Source organism: Drosophila sechellia, chromosome 3R (genome assembly GCF_004382195.2).
Source record: "Drosophila sechellia strain sech25 chromosome 3R, ASM438219v1, whole genome shotgun sequence".
Classification (NCBI taxonomy): Eukaryota; Metazoa; Arthropoda; class Insecta; order Diptera; family Drosophilidae; genus Drosophila; species Drosophila sechellia.
Genome location: NC_045952.1, coordinates 16,881,917 through 16,898,929, shown reverse-complemented (window position 1 = coordinate 16,898,929; position 17,013 = coordinate 16,881,917). Strand labels below are relative to the sequence as shown.

Here is a 17,013-nt window from a genome sequence, read left to right as displayed (position 1 = left end):
ACCTGGTTGGGAAAGATGATAGCCCATCGAGAGATGGGCGGTCGGATGGAGCACGTGAGTGTGTGTCAGCACTTTTCACATTCAGTGGTACGTGCAGCCAAGAGGAAAATGCAGCTGTCGTCGGCGTCGCGACGGAAATTCTTTTCCAGCTTAGAGCAGATCTTAGATAATCCGCAAGCCGAAGAAGTCTAGCTGAATGCGTTGCCCATTTCCCAGCTAATTGAAATTCCAGGAAACTAAATCAAATGTTAGATGAAATGCTCCACGCAACTGGTTCTCACTACGCATTGCCCCATTGCTCCACTCAACTCAACTAGACTGCGATCCCGGATCAGTTTGGATCGTTTGATGATGTGTGGCATGCAGCTGAGCTCCCGTCAGAGCCAGAGCCAGAATCTAAATCCGAATCCGAATCACAATCCCAATCGCATCTCGCGCCTCATCTTTGGCATGCCAACGGAACATTAACGCGAAATGAAATATATATATAGAGTAGACTCTGTGAGGAGGCAGTGATCTGATCTCTGCTCCATTCTCTCCCAAAGATGGCCCAGAATCTACGACTGGGAGCTGCTGGCTCAAATGCATTCCATTCATTATGATTACTATTAAATTAGGAATTCCCGTTCTTTCTCTACTCCTTTTTTCTCCCGCCATTTTCCACTGCATCTTTCGTTTTGCAGCTCCGTCTCAGATGCGAATCATTTTCGCTGGCAGACTGCGCTCAAACGATGGTAATTATTTACGCCGATTTCAGTGTGCAGATAGCAGATAATGCCTCAGCCACAAACAACAAAACTGCAATTGTGGCACGAACTGTGCGCCGACTATCCCCCGGTCTTCTCATTCAAAAAAAAAAAAAAATATTAGACAAATGACTTAAGTTAGCGGGGAAATGGTAGATCGTAGAAAATATATTACAACAATCGCAACTAATGCAGCACGTAATAATTCGACACTCTATGGCGGATTCGTAATAAATTTTGTGGAGATACAAAAACGATCGTATACCGAAAATCGGTCCATAAACCAAATTCAATTGGCCTGCATTAGAAAGTCATTTCAATCATGCGAAAATGGCTTTATGTTCACTAGAACTAATGGCAAAGAGTTTATAACAAATTTATCAATTTTCATATCTATGGAATTATTAGTTATTTCTCGCAGTGCATCAAGTGCATATCAGGCTCAATCGATCATCTCTGGTGGCTTCCCCATCTCGCAACCGGGACAAACATACCTTTTTGGCCAACAAAATGTGCAAAATGCAAATTCACCTCGCCGAGCAGTCAATCATTTCCACTCATCAATCAATCAATCAATCAAATTCGCACCATGCCAACAGCTGCTAACGCACTTATCAATAGATCATGGCTCCAAACACTGACATCGATATTCCCCAATTGCACATAAATTGCAATGTCGTTTCCACATTTAAGAAGAATAAATAAAATAAATATGAAAACCCAAATACGTGGTTTTGTTTGAATCTTGAAAGAATTTTGAGTTTGCTAACCCACCAAGTTTCAAAATAAATAATATATATCATTCATTGATCATTTATCAAGTTATGACTGTTAAAAATCTTTAAACTGCGATTAAACAAATTTATAAATTTGTGATATTAAGATTTTACTTTTACATTTTACATGTACTTGACATAGACTGACTTCAAAGCTCCACCTAGCGAATTGCCTAGGCACTAGACGTGGGGTTGCCAGATCTGCGCAGAAGTGGCGCTTTCGTTTGTTTTAAAAATTGCCATACAGAGGGCGCCACTGAAATTTAAATACTCAATTTACTAAATGTATATACAACATTTTAAAGTTTCCCTAATTTATTCTAACTGCTTAATGACTTATCTCGAAGTATTGCCCCTAATTTGACCCTTAACCCCTGGCTGCCTGCATGCTGCGTCAATAAATGCCGATTTGTGTGTATTTAGGCAGCCTCCTATGAAGCTGTTATCTTGACCGGCTGCTATCGACTTGCTTTGTTTACATCCGCTGGGATTTATGGGCGGCGAGACGACAATAATAATCAAGGGAACTCAAACTGAGTTTTCAAATCACCATCGCACACAGGGATAGGCTTAGGCCTGATAAACCCATCATAAATCGATGTTTTGTGAACCCCATGAAGAATTTGTCCCACAAATGCCCGCATTTCTCGATTGTTAATGTTTTTCAATCAGCGCCGTCTTGCCAACTAATTCCAGGAATTAAGTTCCGATAAGGGGGGAAGAGCAACCGAAGTGGGGCACCTGCCACAGCCGGTTCTCGAGCGATTCTCCCAAAGAGCGACAATGGAATTTAGCGGAACGGAAGAAAGCGTCGATGGGCTGGGGGCTGGACTCCGCTGGCTGGAACCTGTTTGCTGATTATTTCTGGAATCGAAAGACGAGCGACCTAGCTGCGAACTGCTGATCGCTGAACGATGATCCCTTGGCAGCGATTTGAGGAAGCCAACGCATCTCCTTGGATGGTGCTCGATCATCTCGGGGACCACTTGGCACAAATGACGCGGCACAAATCGCAAATGGCGGGGAGGATGAGCTGTCAGAGGCCAACGGATGTTGTGTGTACATATATGAATGTAGGCATTCCGTCCTCCACTGCACTCACTGTTTGCATGCGAATCCCGGCTTCTCCATTTCAGTCAGAGTGTCAAGAGTGAACGAACTTTGGGGGCAAAGACGCACAAACACAAACTTCCCTTGTCATCCTCATAATCATCAGCTACAGTCAATGGACTTGGCTTAAACTTGCCGCGCTGCCCGCTGCAAGCACAAGTATCGCCATCTAAACAGCAGCTGTGCCAATGATCTTGCACAAAAGCGAGCCCCAGAAACGAACGTGCACTACACACGCGATATCTCAGCATTTAAATAATATGGAGCAAACATTTATAAAACATATATGCACGTATGCACTCCAAAGACAGTGGGTGATCGCTAAATGAGAATTAATTGGATGCTGAGACAGAGTTTCAATTCATTGCATGTCAAAATAAATCATGCCAAGAGCAAAACGAATGAGACGCACAGCCTTTGTAAGAACTCACATAGCAATTTTTCAATATGGAATATAAAATGTCGCTCCAAGGATGTATCACTGTCACTCATATGAATTGTGTATTGTGAACTGGTTAAAGAAGTCAACTTTAACTTATCGCCAGTCGAAGATCGCTACTCGAGGGGCGTTGTCGGAACAAAAAAAGAAAACAATTTGCATGGGTAACCCAGATTGTGGTCATTGACTCAGTGGATCGCATTTCGCATTTCCAGTTTGTTATTGGCGAAAGATCTTTTAAATGATCTCTATGCAACTGGGCCCGAGTTATGGGCATTATGGTCGGACCAATTAAGCGTAAATTAATTCACTGTCGCAAGATCTGCAGAAATCAGCGAATAAAAATTCGTCTGGGGTGTGTCAGTTCCTCGAGAAGTTTCCAGAGACAAAAGAATCTTTGAATATATGTATATAAGAGTGCTGATTAAACCCAAGCAATAAGAACATAACATTCTTCATTTTTTGTTTCCAGAGAAAGTTCTAGAATGGCATCCTTAGCTCCCGCCTGTCTGAAGGGTTTTCGTCTCATACCTTCATTTATCAAGGAACATGCTAACACCGAAATTGATTTAATTTGTGCATAATCCCGGGGAATTGCAATGCTGGAAAGCAACCAACCCTTGGAGAAGTCTCCATAACTGGTGGTGGTTGCAGTGGCAGGAAAACCCCTGCTGGCCGAAAGTGGAGTAGCAAAATTCACTTTCACAAATCCCACACTCAGCTCCTGCTCCAGATCCGCCGCCGGTCTTCGCCCAGCCAGTGCACTTCCAAATGCAGCGGCATCGGAGCAACCCTTGCGAATCCTTGCGCCGATTGCCTTGTTTTTAATCCTTGGGGGATTTCCACATTTTTGCCAATGGGGGTGGCGACGACGGCGTCTGTCTGCCTGATTTTCAAGGTCCAAAAGTCAGTCGACGAGGGCAGTTTTGCGTTTTGAATTTGTGCCTTGACATCGCCGTCAACGGCAACGGCAGCGGCATCGGCATGCAGGTAGTAGCGGGTTAATCGCATAATTGAGCAGCCCCGGAGCAGGCGACACACAATCATCAGTGATTCACAGCCAGGCAGGCAGGGAGTTCAGGCAAGCTGCCAGGCAGGCGAGCGAATCGTCTGGCTGCAACAAAGGAATAACACACCCTGGTCGAGACTCACAAAGAAATCGCCATGGAACGTGTGAAGCCTGCCGATTATGGTGGATACGGGCGAGGAGTAGCACGGCCCACAATGCAAATATGCACAACTTATAAATACATCGGATCCGAGTCTCTGTGTGGGAGCAATTCATTTAACCCGAGTCGAGCCAGCTGGCTCGAAACTGCAAATTGCAACAAAGAGCGAGGCCGGAGAGAAAATTGGCTGAAAGGTTTTCCATCAGCGGTGCTGCTGCTGAGTCAGGGATCCGCGACTTGGATCTCTGGATTCGAGACAGCGGTTCGGCAATAAATTCATAACCAAAGGGAGTTGGGGAGCCCGATTCATGTACACTTGCGGTCGGAATAATAGAGCAGCTAATTAAAGTCGATCAACCAGGTTCTTAATTTCACACCCGGAAGATTTCTGCGCTTGTAAGTGGTAAGAAACATTAATGAAAGCATGGAAGAGAAATGGGAATGCATTTAACAAGGCATTAATGGCATGGTGTAAATTATATATGGAATACTATTATTCCAGTTTCGCTATTAACAAGGCTATTTAAATGTCTAAACTGTTATTGCAAAACAATCTATACTATTATAAAAACACTTTCCAACAAATGTCATTTGGGGCTTCACATTAATCATCCTGTTACGTGTTAATAAACCATGGAATGGTTATAACTGCTCCACTATTTTTATGGCCGCCTCTGTGTAGACAAGCAGAGGGCGTAGATCTAACCATAATGGTAATCGCCCATGTACAACAACCGCCAGAAGGCAGATACGACGCAAACAGATCGTTCTGCAAATGGCAAGCCGATGCAGATAGCTATGCAAAACGGGTAATCCAAACGACCGACCTTATAAGGCGGCCAATGGTCCAAGCCAAACAGCGAGAGAGCTACGCGTTATTACTTAACAACCGAAAGTGAACTCGAGTATCTGGCTTTGTGTGCCCAATTATAGCGGAAATGTTGCCGAAACTGTCACTCAATGACTCGACTTCCTTGGCGCAGATAGACGCCACAACGAAGACCAGCTGTCTGCTTATTGGAGCGTTTAGCATTGACCCCGCAGACAGCCTTGAGATTCGCATCGACGGCAACCAAAGCACTGGGCTTTATGTACTGGAACTGCAGCCAAATAAGGACATCGCAGTGACGCAATCATGGACTTACCTGCAAAGAGAGAAAAGACAACAAAGAAGAGTCAGTTAGTAAGTGCACAACTTCCAGTTTTTATGCTATTCCCCTACATTAATCATCCATCTATCAATTGGGTTGCCTTTTGGACATGACTCACGGCTGAATAATGAAGATCTCCCTGTTTTACAGGAAACGTGACTAGCTAGGGCTTCCCTAATTTACACAAAAAACCATTTATCTGCCAGGCCCACCCTGACCAACATCAAGAGCCAAATGCATTTGGAACACTGACAGATACCGAGGACGGAGGACAGAGGACGGAAAACATGACAGATATGTCCTACTATGGCCTCTGTCGGGGTTGCTTATCGTGGGTTGAATGCGTCAGTGACTAAACTCTAAAACTCCTCCTCATCCAATACACTCAAATTTGTTTTTTAAACCATACAATTGTTTGTGAATATATTCATGGGGCTTCTAGACTGGATAAACTATTATGCAAAGCTCTTGTTATTTATAAGCTAGTATTTTTTTGTGGTTCGTTTTTACTCGTTTTAGCCGTTGGCCACCTTTTGTTAGACCTTCTAAGCTCAATAAATTTTGTAAGTGTAGATCTAGCACTATTCCTATGTCGGATTAATGTGGGCCCGTCTGTCTGCATTTTGGGTGCGGCTAGGCTGGCTGCCTGGCTGGCTGCATTCTCTGGCCGTGCAGCTTTCTCTGGATGTTTTGCCGGGAATTAGACCCATTGACTCATTCTAGGGCTGCGCCCAATCCCAATCCTAGGCCCAAACCCACTACTGCTGGCCAGCCAAACTAGTCGCGGCTAGGCAATCAAAATCGACATTTAGTTTTATGGCGAGTCAAACAACAGCAGCGGCAGCCGGCTAACATGCAATGTGTCCCGAGTTCAATGCACTTGCCACTCAGCCTCAAACTCTGCTGCAGTGGCTCTTGGCCAGATACACAGGCATAGCATACTAGCAGATCGCGTGACTATAGTTAAATATAGTTAAGCACCGAATGTGGCACGTGACGATATTGGGGCAGAAAGTATCCCCCATATTGTGTTATATTGTGGACACGGCTTTTTTTTACCGGGAAAACAACAATTTCGGTGTCCGGTGGGCAGGAGTGTGCCCTTAATCACTGGCCACCACTGTGGCAGGGAGCGACGAAGAAATGAGAATGCCGCCATCGACTCCAATTGCACTTACTCATCATCTATCGCGGCAATTATTCGTAATATAATGATAAGTGCGAACCAAAACAGCTGCCAACAGATTTCCTAGTGACTCAAGGAGGCCATTTGGAGCAGTGCTCGCATACTTGGCTGCTTTACTCATGGAATCCGGAGATGTGGCAAAGGTCAAGTGCGTAGGAACTAGTGTCCATAAATAGTCAAGGAGTTGATCTTTATATGGGAATTTACCGTTTAAAATTAGATGTTTGCTTTATATAATGAGTTAAATAAAAATAGCTGGTAAATGATCTATAAATTCCCATGGCATTTTTATGTTACTGGAAATGAAAGAGTTCCTTTCTATGGATAAAGATATATGATTATAGAGAACTAATTGTAGTGCCTGGTAGAAATTTTACACTATAAGATTGCTTATGATGGCTTTAATTTCTGTATATGTAATGGGAAAATTAGCAGAAAGATCTCTATTTATCTTTCTTTATCTTTATCTTTAACGACAAATAAACTAAAAACTGAATTTCTGAGTAATTAGTTTAAAAGTTGGAAGGCATTAAATAAAGTAAGCGATATATAGAGTACCCTTAGGTCCAACTCTTATTGATTTACACTTTTGAGTGGGCCCTGTACAGTTTTCCCCAGTTTTTCGCCTACTTCAGCTAGTTTGATGGCCGACACAATGGTGGAGTGATGACCAATTTGAAAACTGGCACAGAGAATGGAAAACACAAAAACAACCGAGGTGGCGCTTGCAGTCATAGAGGCGTTAGAAGAGGGGTGCAGTGCGGTGCGGTGCGGGGTCAGGGTTCAAGATGTCCATCGGCTGATGCGCTAGATATAGTATGTGATATATGTTCGTATGTTCATATAATAATGGGGGCGGGGGAAGCAAACTGGCACACTTGCTGACATTGCAGTGTGCACTTAACTAGAACCACCACTGTGCAGCACTCACACACACACGCACACTCAGAAATGCCCGTGCATGTACTAACTACTCAAAATGGTCATTTTCCCGGTTGCAGCTGTGAGAAGTTAGGTCCTATATTGACAGCGAGGGTTGCCTACGGAGCACACATATCAAATATCGGTTGTTAAGGGCGTTTTCTAACGAGTCCACAACAGACAGAGGGAAATGTAGTTCCGAAATCGAATAGGAATCACCAGCATAATCCCTGCCGATCCAAAACGAAAAGTGCGCCTAACTGTTAAACCAATAAAAGATCAATACACGCATTGGGCAAATTAAGCGGCGAAAGCGCAGGAGAAAGAATTCGGAACGGAAGTAGGAAGAGAATTCGCAGTGGAAGCACACAATAAAACCAACGGAACGTTTAAAAAAGGAAGAAGCGAAGAACGGCACTCGGTGTTGTTATTGCAAATCTGCAAATCCCAACCAATACCACCGTGTACACCCACACACACATGCACACGCGTAGATTATGTTTCAAAAATGCCGGCAACTGCTCTTGGTTTTGATTTGATGTACTTACTTGCTGCTGGCCTGATTATCGGTGCAATCAAAGTTGGAGATCATCTTGCCGCTTTAGACGCTTATTGGACGCTCGGTAACGATTAAATGAAAAACTGGCACACACGCAACAAAGTGAAACACACAAAATACAAGTGGAAATGCACGGGAAACTGCAGATGCCGCGGCACGTTCGTTCAGTTCGAAAGGCGAATTAAGTGTGGCTGCTGCCGAGCCGCTAAATCACGCCGTCGGCTCAAAAACGAAAGACACTAAATAATACCACAGCTGCAGTGGCTGCGCTATAAATTGCCTGACGGGGCTTGAGTATTTTTTTTTAGCTTTTTCGTAGCTAGTTCAGGATTAATGTTAACTTACAACAGAAATGTATTTAACTTGTCGGTATTTTTTTTCACGGCCAATGCGGTCACACAACGCAGGTCTAAAATTGTTTAAAACTGATTTAATTGAAATAAGCCTTGATTTCCAGCTCCCTTGCAATAAAAAACGCTATCCAGGATGGCCAATTTGCCAGTTATTCTGCAATGCAGGATCTGTCTGGGCGATTTCGAAGAAAGCCAAATGATCTGCCTGTTTAAGGGTAAAGGCGAAAGTGACCTCAGAAAAAAGTTGGAGCTGTGCTGTAGGATTAAGGCAAGTGGAGCTGATTAGATGGGTTATATGTACCATATCATTACTCCAACTTCCCCAGGTTCGCCAATCCCCGCAGCTGCCCGAGAAGGCCTGCAACAGCTGCTGCGAATTCGTCCAAATGTGGTTAAACTTTCGCCAGATGTGTCTGAACTCGCAGGTCTACTGGGAAACAAGTTCCTCGGAGAGACCAGAGGCTCTGGCCCAGGCTAGCGATGCCGAGTATATGGAGTACCTGTACGAGAACCTACATCTGAAACTAGGCACAGAGAACCAGGAGCAGGACGAGATAACCGCAATAGAGGAGGGGGATGAACAGCTGGAGGATCAGTCCCAGGAAGTTCTCGATTTCAACGGATTTATCATAAACGAATCGATTGAACAGGACGAAGAGCCTAATACGGAGAGTCCTTTGCAGATGCTGATTTCCCACATGGACTCCTACGTTGATGATCAACAAATGGAAGAACTCATTGATGATAAGAGTGAGCTAGTCGAGGACTTATCGAATGCAAACGAGTATTATGAGGTTGAGTACAGGGACGAGGAACTTCTCCTGTCAAGCGCTCCCTCGCCACAGCCCAGCTTCAAAATGGACAAACAAAAGCCGGGTAGGCCCCGCAAACCGGACGCCGAACTGAAATTCAAACGCAAGTATATCAACGCCAAGGAAAGGGGAAACCAGTCTAAATGCAAGGACGAGGAGAAGTACATATGCATCCTGTGCGGAAACGTCTATTACAAAAAATCTGTTTTCACGGCCCACATGATGACCCATTCGGAATACAAGCCCCACCAATGCGAGTGAGTGATATTCGTTTAGGGATGAAAAAATGTATCCTACAAAAATGTTCTTGCTTTCAGAATCTGCAATAAATCTTTTCGACAAATGGGAGAGTTGCGAGCACACATCCGTCGTCATACGGGCGACCGTCCGTACAAGTGTTTGTACTGCGACCGCCACTTCTACGATCGCAGCGAGCGGGTCCGCCATGAACGGGTCCACACCAACACGCGCCCTTATGCCTGCCAGGAGTGCGGAAAAACTTTTACGCACACAGCCATCCTCAAAAATCACATCCTTTCACACTCCGACCAGAAGAATTACAAGTAAGGGAGAGTAATCCTCTCTAGAGATTTGCGTTTTTTATTAATAATTTGAACTTTTCAGCTGCGGTATCTGCTGCAAGTCATTCACTCTGCTGCACCAGCTGAAAGCTCACATGCAAACGCTAACCCACCGCAATAAAATGGAGCAAAGCATTCTCAGCTCTCCGGAAGTGTTAGAGAGCTAATATAGTAAATTAATTGAGGAACTTAGGTTATCTATTACAAGTAGTATAAAGGCAATTTTTACATAATATACCAGCTGTTCTTATTAGCTATTCCACCACGTCGCTGTACTTCTTAGCTATTATACGGTGCGCAAGAGACTTCTCGTGCGCGGTAAGTTGGTGCTTAAGCCGAAATTCCTTTTTACACATGAGGCACTTGTGAGACTTTTCAGACGAATGCAGGAAGTAGTGAACTTTACGAGAGGAGGACAGAGAGAATGTTTTTCCGCATATGTTGCAAGCATAGGGTCTTTCATTCGTGTGCAAACTGAAATTGAGAAATTCAACATTAGAACTAAAATGCTGTAAAAAATATATATAGTTTTTATGCATTATACCGTTCGTGCTTGCGATGAGAGCTGTTGTCGGCAAAACGACGCGAACAGTAGCTACATTGGTAAGGTTTCTCGCCCGTGTGGATCCGCATGTGTGTTTTCAGGTTGCAGGCGGCTCTGAATGTCTTTTGGCAAACCCTGAATCAAACATTTTATATATGAAATATTATGTTAAGATATGTAACGGGTACTTACTCGCACTGGTGGTCCTTTTCCTTGCGGTGCATCTGTGAGTGTGCATTTAGCTGAGATACGGAGCGGTATGTGTTGCTGCAGATCTTGCATCTGTACTTGTCCGGCACGCAGGCCACTCCTAGATCTATCTCGTAGTCGGCGCTTGGCTCTAGATTCTGGTAATTCTCGCTAGTTTGAACACTGCCCGTGGCAGCGCTGCTTTCTTGCGAATAAGTTTCCGAGTAATTTTGATCGGCGCTCTCCCTGTCCAAATCCATATCACCGATGGTAAAGTCCTCCTGGTGTATGTTTTCCTCGTTTTCCTCATTAACGTTCAGTTCATACACGAAATCGCTTGAAAATTTATTTGTGGGTAAGATTTCATCTTCTTTGGAGGTTTCTAATGCATTCTCTTGAGTCTTAAAGTTAATGGAATTCTCTTTGATGAGTCTCGCCGAAATGCTCTGCTTCCCGTCGCGTTTTTTCTGTTCAAGCGTTTTCTTATCCTCCAGCGTTTCAAATGCCGATGCGGAGGACAGAGTTTGCCGAACGAGGCTTCTCAGGTGCTGATCGGATTGTTTGCACGCCCTTAGGAATCTGTCCACCTCCTCCAGTTGCATCAAGCATACTGTGCAAATCTGATCCGGCAGTCCATCGTCCGGTTCCACCTAGGAGAGGATTTGTAACTGGAAAACCGGAAACCAAACAGAAATCGAGTACTCACAGCTGTGCCGGCATAGGAGATCAACAGTTTGTGGGCATTGGACTCGAAGAGCGACTGCAGCGTGGATTGCGATCCTTTTTTGCGGCAAGTGCGGCACATGCTCCACTTAATGCTGATTTCCATCGTTATATCCACAGGAACTCTCCTTTCGTGTCAAATGCCGATTCAAATGCCAGAGCTGTGCATTAAAAGTAAAAGGGTTGTCAGGTACGCTGAATTAGAAAAAGTTTTCAAAGTTCCAAATATTTTTGTATTTATTTCTAAAACTGTATTTTTATTTCATGATGCAAGCTGTTACCAGCTGTTACTTTTAATAGAGAAAAATTTTATTATTCAGATTCAATTATTATCAATTATTCAATCGATATGCCGATAGCAAGTTCGATAGACACCTATCGTTTCGCGTACATGACAACTCTGGGAAAAGTTTCAAGACGCTTGTTTATTATAGAATTGCAAGCATACGGACGACCAGGACGTGGAAAATAATGCCCGAGTACATGTTGTGCAGAATCTGCTTGACAGAGGACATCAACTCGGAGGCGATGGCGCCCTTGTTCGATGACAACGACGCCCAGTGCCGGGAGCTGGTGCGCAAGATCGAAGAAGTGGGCAGCATAAAGGTGCATGTGGATGCAAATGTAATCTCCGAGCCCAGCGACTTATCCCACTCTGTGCTTTCAGCTGGTGCCGCTGCAGAACATCCCCAGCATGTTATGCTACAACTGCGTGGAGCGGCTAACCAGTGCCCACAAGTTCCGGGAGCTTTGCCAGGAGAGCGAGCGCACATTTGCCACCAATGTAGTCAAGGTACGTAGTGTTGATGGGCTACATATAAACATCCCACTTGATCCGGTACAATGTCAGGCCGAGATGAAGTCGGAGCCAACGGACGAGGTGTCGCACGTAGTGGCGGACAACATCGAGTACATCTACGAATCGGCCAACGACTTCATCGACGGTGTCGAGGAAGACATCGGAATGGAGAACATCATGGAGGAGCCCCTGGAGGATGTTGTCGCGGAAACGTCGCAGGCTTACGAGTCTAGCACTGTGGGGGACGACCTGGATGAGGATGACCTGCTGGTGCCGAATAGCACCGATAGCGACTACCAGCCCATCGAGCGCTACCGCAAAACAAAGGTTCGGAAAACGCGGATGGCTAAACGTGGACGTGGCCGACCCCGCGGTGCTAGCTCCGGACACCCACGCAGTTTAAGAGAGGAGCGTCCGCCTGTTCAAGCGAGCTGCAAATCCTCTCCCGAAGTATCCTCCACGAACATTATGTGCGAAATCTGCGGAAATATCTACTCCAAGCGAGCCGCTCTCAACATTCATATGCGTCGTCATATGGCGGAGAAACCATTTAAATGCGAGTGAGTATCTAAAATGATCATCTGAACCATTTATATTATGTAAATCTTATTCCCCTTACAGAATATGCAGCAAATCTTTCGCGGGTCCATCCGAGTTGAATCGCCATATCCGCGTGCACACGGGCGAGAAACCATTCTTGTGTAAATACTGCAACCGCTCGTTTGCGGATCGCAGCTCCAATATTCGTCATGAAAGGTGAAGGTGCAATTCCTCATGTAATCTTCTTATAAACTAGACTTGTTCCTTTTGCAGAACCCACACAAACGAGCGACCTTTCACTTGCTCCACATGCGGCAAGGCATTCTCCTACTCTAACGTGCTTAAAAACCATATGCTCACCCACACGGGAGAGAAGCCTTTTCTGTAGGTGCTCCGTGGACTGCTTTAATCATGGATAACCCTGAATTCCCTTTAATTTTTCAGCTGTCGAGTGTGCAATAAGACCTTTTCCCGCAAGCACCAGTTGGATCAGCATTTGGGCACCATGACCCACCAACAGACTGTAATACACCACAAAAACGAACGGATGGGGCGCTATTAGTCTAAAGCGATGCAATACAATCTCTGTTAGATAATTCTTTAATGTACATTTAATTATAAAAACTGTAAAATAAAAAAGAGTACAAATGGTCCGACCGGATGTGTAAAATAATCGGATTTGTAATATTACTATTTTGTTAAACAACTTGTTCAATAACACAAGTACTTTTATTCTAATTCGATTTTAGTTATGTTTTTTATTACGTCCACATATTCGAGAAGAAATTGGAACACAATTACAATCTATGATTTTGTGCGTTTATTTGGTAGTTTTAACATCATTTTGGCCATTAGATAAGTGTGCGTTGTAAATGTTTCTCTTTTTTGTGCTCTGTCGAAGACTTTGTTACAGTTTGTGGAAGCTACAACATGGAATAATAATCGAATGGCACAGGATTAATTAAATCGTCTTTTTTAGGATAAGTAAATATGTTTTTTTATAGGTTTATAACTTGCAAGGCGGGAGGGAGGCGGCTCTTCTTCTATTCCTTGGGGAAACAATAATTAAAACAAAATATGCCAGATATTGGCATAAAATGGGTTCTAGCGAATACCGTTAGTTAAATGTACGTCTACCTTGTTGAAGAAAAGGACGCGGAATTTTAGGATTCTTACCGATAGCTAATTAGTGTAATGACTAGATAGACAGCTGCTCTCTTCTTTGCGTTTATGAATATTGCTGGACAGGTGTTTCCTCAAATGGGAGATCCGTTTGAAGTGCTTCTGACAAACGTAGCAGCTGTAAAATCAAAGTGTGTTGAAACGTGTAATACAAATAATGTGTAGAGCTGGCAGAAATCGAAATGCCCACTATTGCTTCCGCGTGTCCACATGGGTCATCTTGTGCTTCCTGAGACATCCGGAGCTCACAAAACTCTTTTCGCACGTGTCGCAATCGTAGCGGCGTTCGTTCCGATGGCGGCGATGGTGCTCCTGGCGAGCGCCTGAAGAGGAGAACCGACGTGGACAGTAGACGCACACGTATGGCTGCTCGCCCGTGTGGGTACGCGTATGGGTAGTCAGTTCCTTTCGAGTTGCAAAGCTCCTTTCACAATTCCTGAGGAGAAAAATTGTATGTTAGGTGCACTAGCCCATTGGTGGTTAAGGATAAATTACAAAAAATCACAGTGGAAATTCTTGATGCCCCTGTGCCGGAGCATGTGCTCCTGAAAGTTTGACTTGTTGTTGACGATCCTTCCGCACTCAGGGCATACATATGGACCAGTACCTCCTTCAATTGTCTTTCGATGGTTCAAACTAGCCGGTGCTGAGACGTTTTCAGCACTTGGCATTGGAAGATCTTTGTCTTCAGGCATTAGAATGGACTCGTCCAACTCACTCTCAATTTGGTTATCATCGATGTCTTCGTATATTATTGGATCTGTGGAGCAATCCTTGCTGCCGCACTCAATCCTTTCCAGATTCTGTTTCTCGGCAATGATGCAGCGCTGGCGGAACTTAATGGCTGCCTGCAGATTGTCCAGGCAAGTCGTGCACATTTGGCCGGATATTTCTTTATTGTAGCTTAGCTGGAAAGTATAAATAGCTAATTAAGTGCCTCGATTAAGAAATATTTTTAGACATATTACCTCCACTCCAGTAATGGAGTGAATTTGACGAACTAGATGACCGTTTCCTGGACCAAAAAGGTCTATTGGGGCATCTGATCTAGAGCAAATGCGGCAGTTCAGAATTCGCATCTCGGCTTTTAGTTGCTTTTAAATAATTGTTTATTGTTTACGTTTCGTGCAGCTTTTGCGAAATGCGTCGTTAAGCTATTTACATGGTCACTCTAACTTTTGCACACATAAACGCTGTTTAGAGTTTTTGCACAGGGATCAGTACCTTAAGTTGATAAACTTTATGTAATAAAAATACAAATATGTTTTCTAATCTCATTTAATAAATGTGCAATAATGGTTTACTGCACTTTTTAAATCATTTAAGTCAATGTCATTGCCGCACTCATCGATTTTGTCGATAACAAAACCAGCTGTTGCATCACATATATATACATACATATGTGTAGGGGATGCGTTTACAAAACAATTGGTTGTTTATATTCGAATTAAACTGAAGTTGGTCTAAACTTCGGTTTGTTTCCAACAAATATTATGGCGCTCCAGTGCCGGACCTGCGGCAGCATCATCTACAACAAAATGCCCAAGAATCTCTTTCATATTGAGAACGAGAAGATGCTGCAAGACATAAATCTTGTCACTGGCACAACGGTATGTAATCTCGAAATGAAAATGGTTTCCATTTGATTTGTGCAACATTAACTGTGATTGCAGCTCCACAACGATCCAGAGCTGCCGAGCAGCATATGCGCCTGCTGCACGCTCGACTTGAACCAAGCGATTTTGTTCCGGGAGCGGTGCATCCTAACTCAGGAGCAGCTCGTCCATCAGCGTAAATCTCCCGAAGCGAAGGAACCGGCTGAAGATGTTGAGGAGATGGCATCACCGCCGGATTGTCTGGACGATCCTTTCGGGGAAGTCGATGAATACATTGTGGAATCCCCAGAAGAAGTTTTGGATCGTGATGATAGTGATGCGCATCTGGATGAGGATCATTATATTGATTCTGTTGAAGATGTTGATGCACTTCAAGATATGGCAGAAGGTCAGCTAAAAGTAGCCGAAGAGGATTCTCAAGATGTCGAATCTCTTGTCTCAAGTGTACAGAAAGAACTTGAGAGCATTTACAACGACGACAGCAACTCGGATAACAACGAGGTTTTGCAGGCCCAAAACGATTCCTATTTCCATGAAACTATAAACGAATGTGAATTATCCTCGAACCCAAACACACCGCTGCCCGAATTGAAGAGTGCAGCTGATCGGTCGACGAAGCCAACGACCACGAAACCCAAGCGGAAAAAACAGTACGTTACGTGGAAAAACATGACCGAGGAGCAGATCATAGAACGCAAGAGACTGCAGCGTAAACGCGAGTGTGTTTGCGAACAGTGCGGTCGGCAATTCACCGACCAGAGCAATTTCAAGCTGCACATGCTGCGGCACACGGGCAATAAGAACTTCGCCTGCCAGCAGTGTGGCAAGCGGTTCTACACCGACCATCTCATGACGCTGCACCAACGAATCATTCACCAGGGCGAAAAGCCATACGACTGCCGCTTTTGCACCATGTCTTTTCACAATAGCAACACTCGCCTCATCCACGAAAGGTAAGTGACGTATCCATGTATCCACTACGGATTCGCACATTTCTGAGCTCAAACTAAAAACAATCCTTTCCTAGGACTCACACCAATGCGAAGCCCTACAGCTGTCATCATTGCGATAAATGTTTTAAGTCAGCTTCGGGACGTAAGCGGCACGAGCTAATCCATACGGGAGTGCGAGCATTTGCGTGAGTATTTTAACTAGGCGTTGGTATTCCGAAAGTTAATACAACTCCCTTTGCAGCTGCACCATCTGCAAACAATCCTTCCAGCGCAACACTCACTTAAAGGCCCATCTGCGATCCAAGTTTCACACTGCAAAAGCGAGAACCATGGGTGCGGAGGTACTACAATTATAAGCTGATATAGTATTTTAATTGAAAATAAGTAATAGATGTAAGAAATAAAGCACTATTTTTATTTAATTGGAGTGCAAACATTTAAGTCGCGATAACATTTTATTAACCCGCTGCAATAATCGACACATGCTACAGTGCAGCCCTGTCGATAAGTTTCCAAGGTGGCAACGCTGAAATATTTTAAAATACATTTGGAGCGAAAATAAGAATTGTTATTCAATCTTACACGTCCGCCCGAAATTTCAAAAAAAAAATATGACGGAGAAAGTATTAAATATTCTTATATATTCTTAATCGTTTGAAAATTG

The 17,013-nt window shown here is 44.1% G+C and overlaps 6 protein-coding genes across 11 annotated transcripts in view; 3 read left to right on the top strand and 3 right to left on the bottom strand.

The window, feature by feature from the left end:
- LOC6606805 (microtubule-associated protein Jupiter) overlaps positions 1 to 8,255 on the bottom strand; it is a 29,085-nt gene extending 20,830 nt beyond the window's left edge. For 2 of the 5 annotated variants that reach the window (XM_032721491.1, XM_032721493.1), the window contains exon 1: positions 8,047 to 8,255. In XM_032721491.1, the coding sequence (XP_032577382.1) occupies positions 8,047 to 8,090 (44 nt within the window). In that variant the 5' untranslated portion in view covers positions 8,091 to 8,255. The remainder of the gene's footprint in view (positions 1 to 8,046) is intronic. The other 3 variants (XM_032721497.1, XM_032721501.1, XM_032721499.1) reach the window with 2 other exon arrangements.
- Positions 8,256 to 8,508: 253 nt separating this feature from the next.
- LOC6606804 (zinc finger protein 250) lies at positions 8,509 to 10,060 on the top strand. Its single transcript, XM_002031565.2, has 4 exons — positions 8,509 to 8,678; positions 8,737 to 9,479; positions 9,540 to 9,785; positions 9,847 to 10,060. The coding sequence occupies exons 1-4, from the start codon at positions 8,544 to 8,546 to the stop codon at positions 9,968 to 9,970; spliced, it is 1,248 nt and encodes a 415-aa protein (XP_002031601.1). The 5' UTR covers positions 8,509 to 8,543; the 3' UTR covers positions 9,971 to 10,060.
- Positions 9,980 to 11,500, bottom strand: LOC6606803 (zinc finger and SCAN domain-containing protein 22). The gene is made up of 4 exons (XM_002031564.2): positions 11,243 to 11,500; positions 10,540 to 11,186; positions 10,348 to 10,482; positions 9,980 to 10,277 (listed from the first exon to the last, which is right to left on the bottom strand). The coding sequence occupies exons 1-4, from the start codon at positions 11,363 to 11,365 to the stop codon at positions 10,058 to 10,060; spliced, it is 1,125 nt and encodes a 374-aa protein (XP_002031600.1). The 5' UTR covers positions 11,366 to 11,500; the 3' UTR covers positions 9,980 to 10,057.
- Positions 11,501 to 11,655: 155 nt separating this feature from the next.
- LOC6606802 (transcription factor Ouib) lies at positions 11,656 to 13,271 on the top strand. Its single transcript, XM_002031563.2, has 6 exons — positions 11,656 to 11,865; positions 11,927 to 12,052; positions 12,110 to 12,618; positions 12,680 to 12,814; positions 12,872 to 12,982; positions 13,043 to 13,271. Exons 1-6 carry the CDS (start codon positions 11,731 to 11,733, stop codon positions 13,158 to 13,160), a joined length of 1,134 nt encoding a protein of 377 aa, XP_002031599.1. The 5' UTR covers positions 11,656 to 11,730; the 3' UTR covers positions 13,161 to 13,271.
- Positions 13,272 to 13,336: 65 nt separating this feature from the next.
- On the bottom strand, positions 13,337 to 14,966 carry LOC6606801 (transcription factor Ouib). Of its 2 annotated transcripts, XM_032721502.1 has the most exons (5): positions 14,749 to 14,966; positions 14,276 to 14,688; positions 13,971 to 14,216; positions 13,775 to 13,898; positions 13,337 to 13,521 (listed from the first exon to the last, which is right to left on the bottom strand). In XM_032721502.1, the coding sequence occupies exons 1-4, from the start codon at positions 14,857 to 14,859 to the stop codon at positions 13,781 to 13,783; spliced, it is 888 nt and encodes a 295-aa protein (XP_032577393.1). In that variant the 5' UTR covers positions 14,860 to 14,966; the 3' UTR covers positions 13,337 to 13,521; positions 13,775 to 13,780. The 2 variants fall into 2 exon arrangements, with proteins under 2 accessions (XP_032577393.1, XP_002031598.2); XM_002031562.2 differs by having other exon boundaries at positions 13,337 to 13,898; positions 14,749 to 14,965.
- A 217-nt stretch (positions 14,967 to 15,183) lies between these two features.
- On the top strand, positions 15,184 to 16,771 carry LOC6606800 (transcription factor Ouib). The gene is made up of 4 exons (XM_002031561.2): positions 15,184 to 15,390; positions 15,454 to 16,349; positions 16,424 to 16,534; positions 16,591 to 16,771. Exons 1-4 carry the CDS (start codon positions 15,274 to 15,276, stop codon positions 16,703 to 16,705), a joined length of 1,239 nt encoding a protein of 412 aa, XP_002031597.1. The 5' UTR covers positions 15,184 to 15,273; the 3' UTR covers positions 16,706 to 16,771.
- The last annotated feature ends 242 nt before the right edge of the window (positions 16,772 to 17,013 follow it).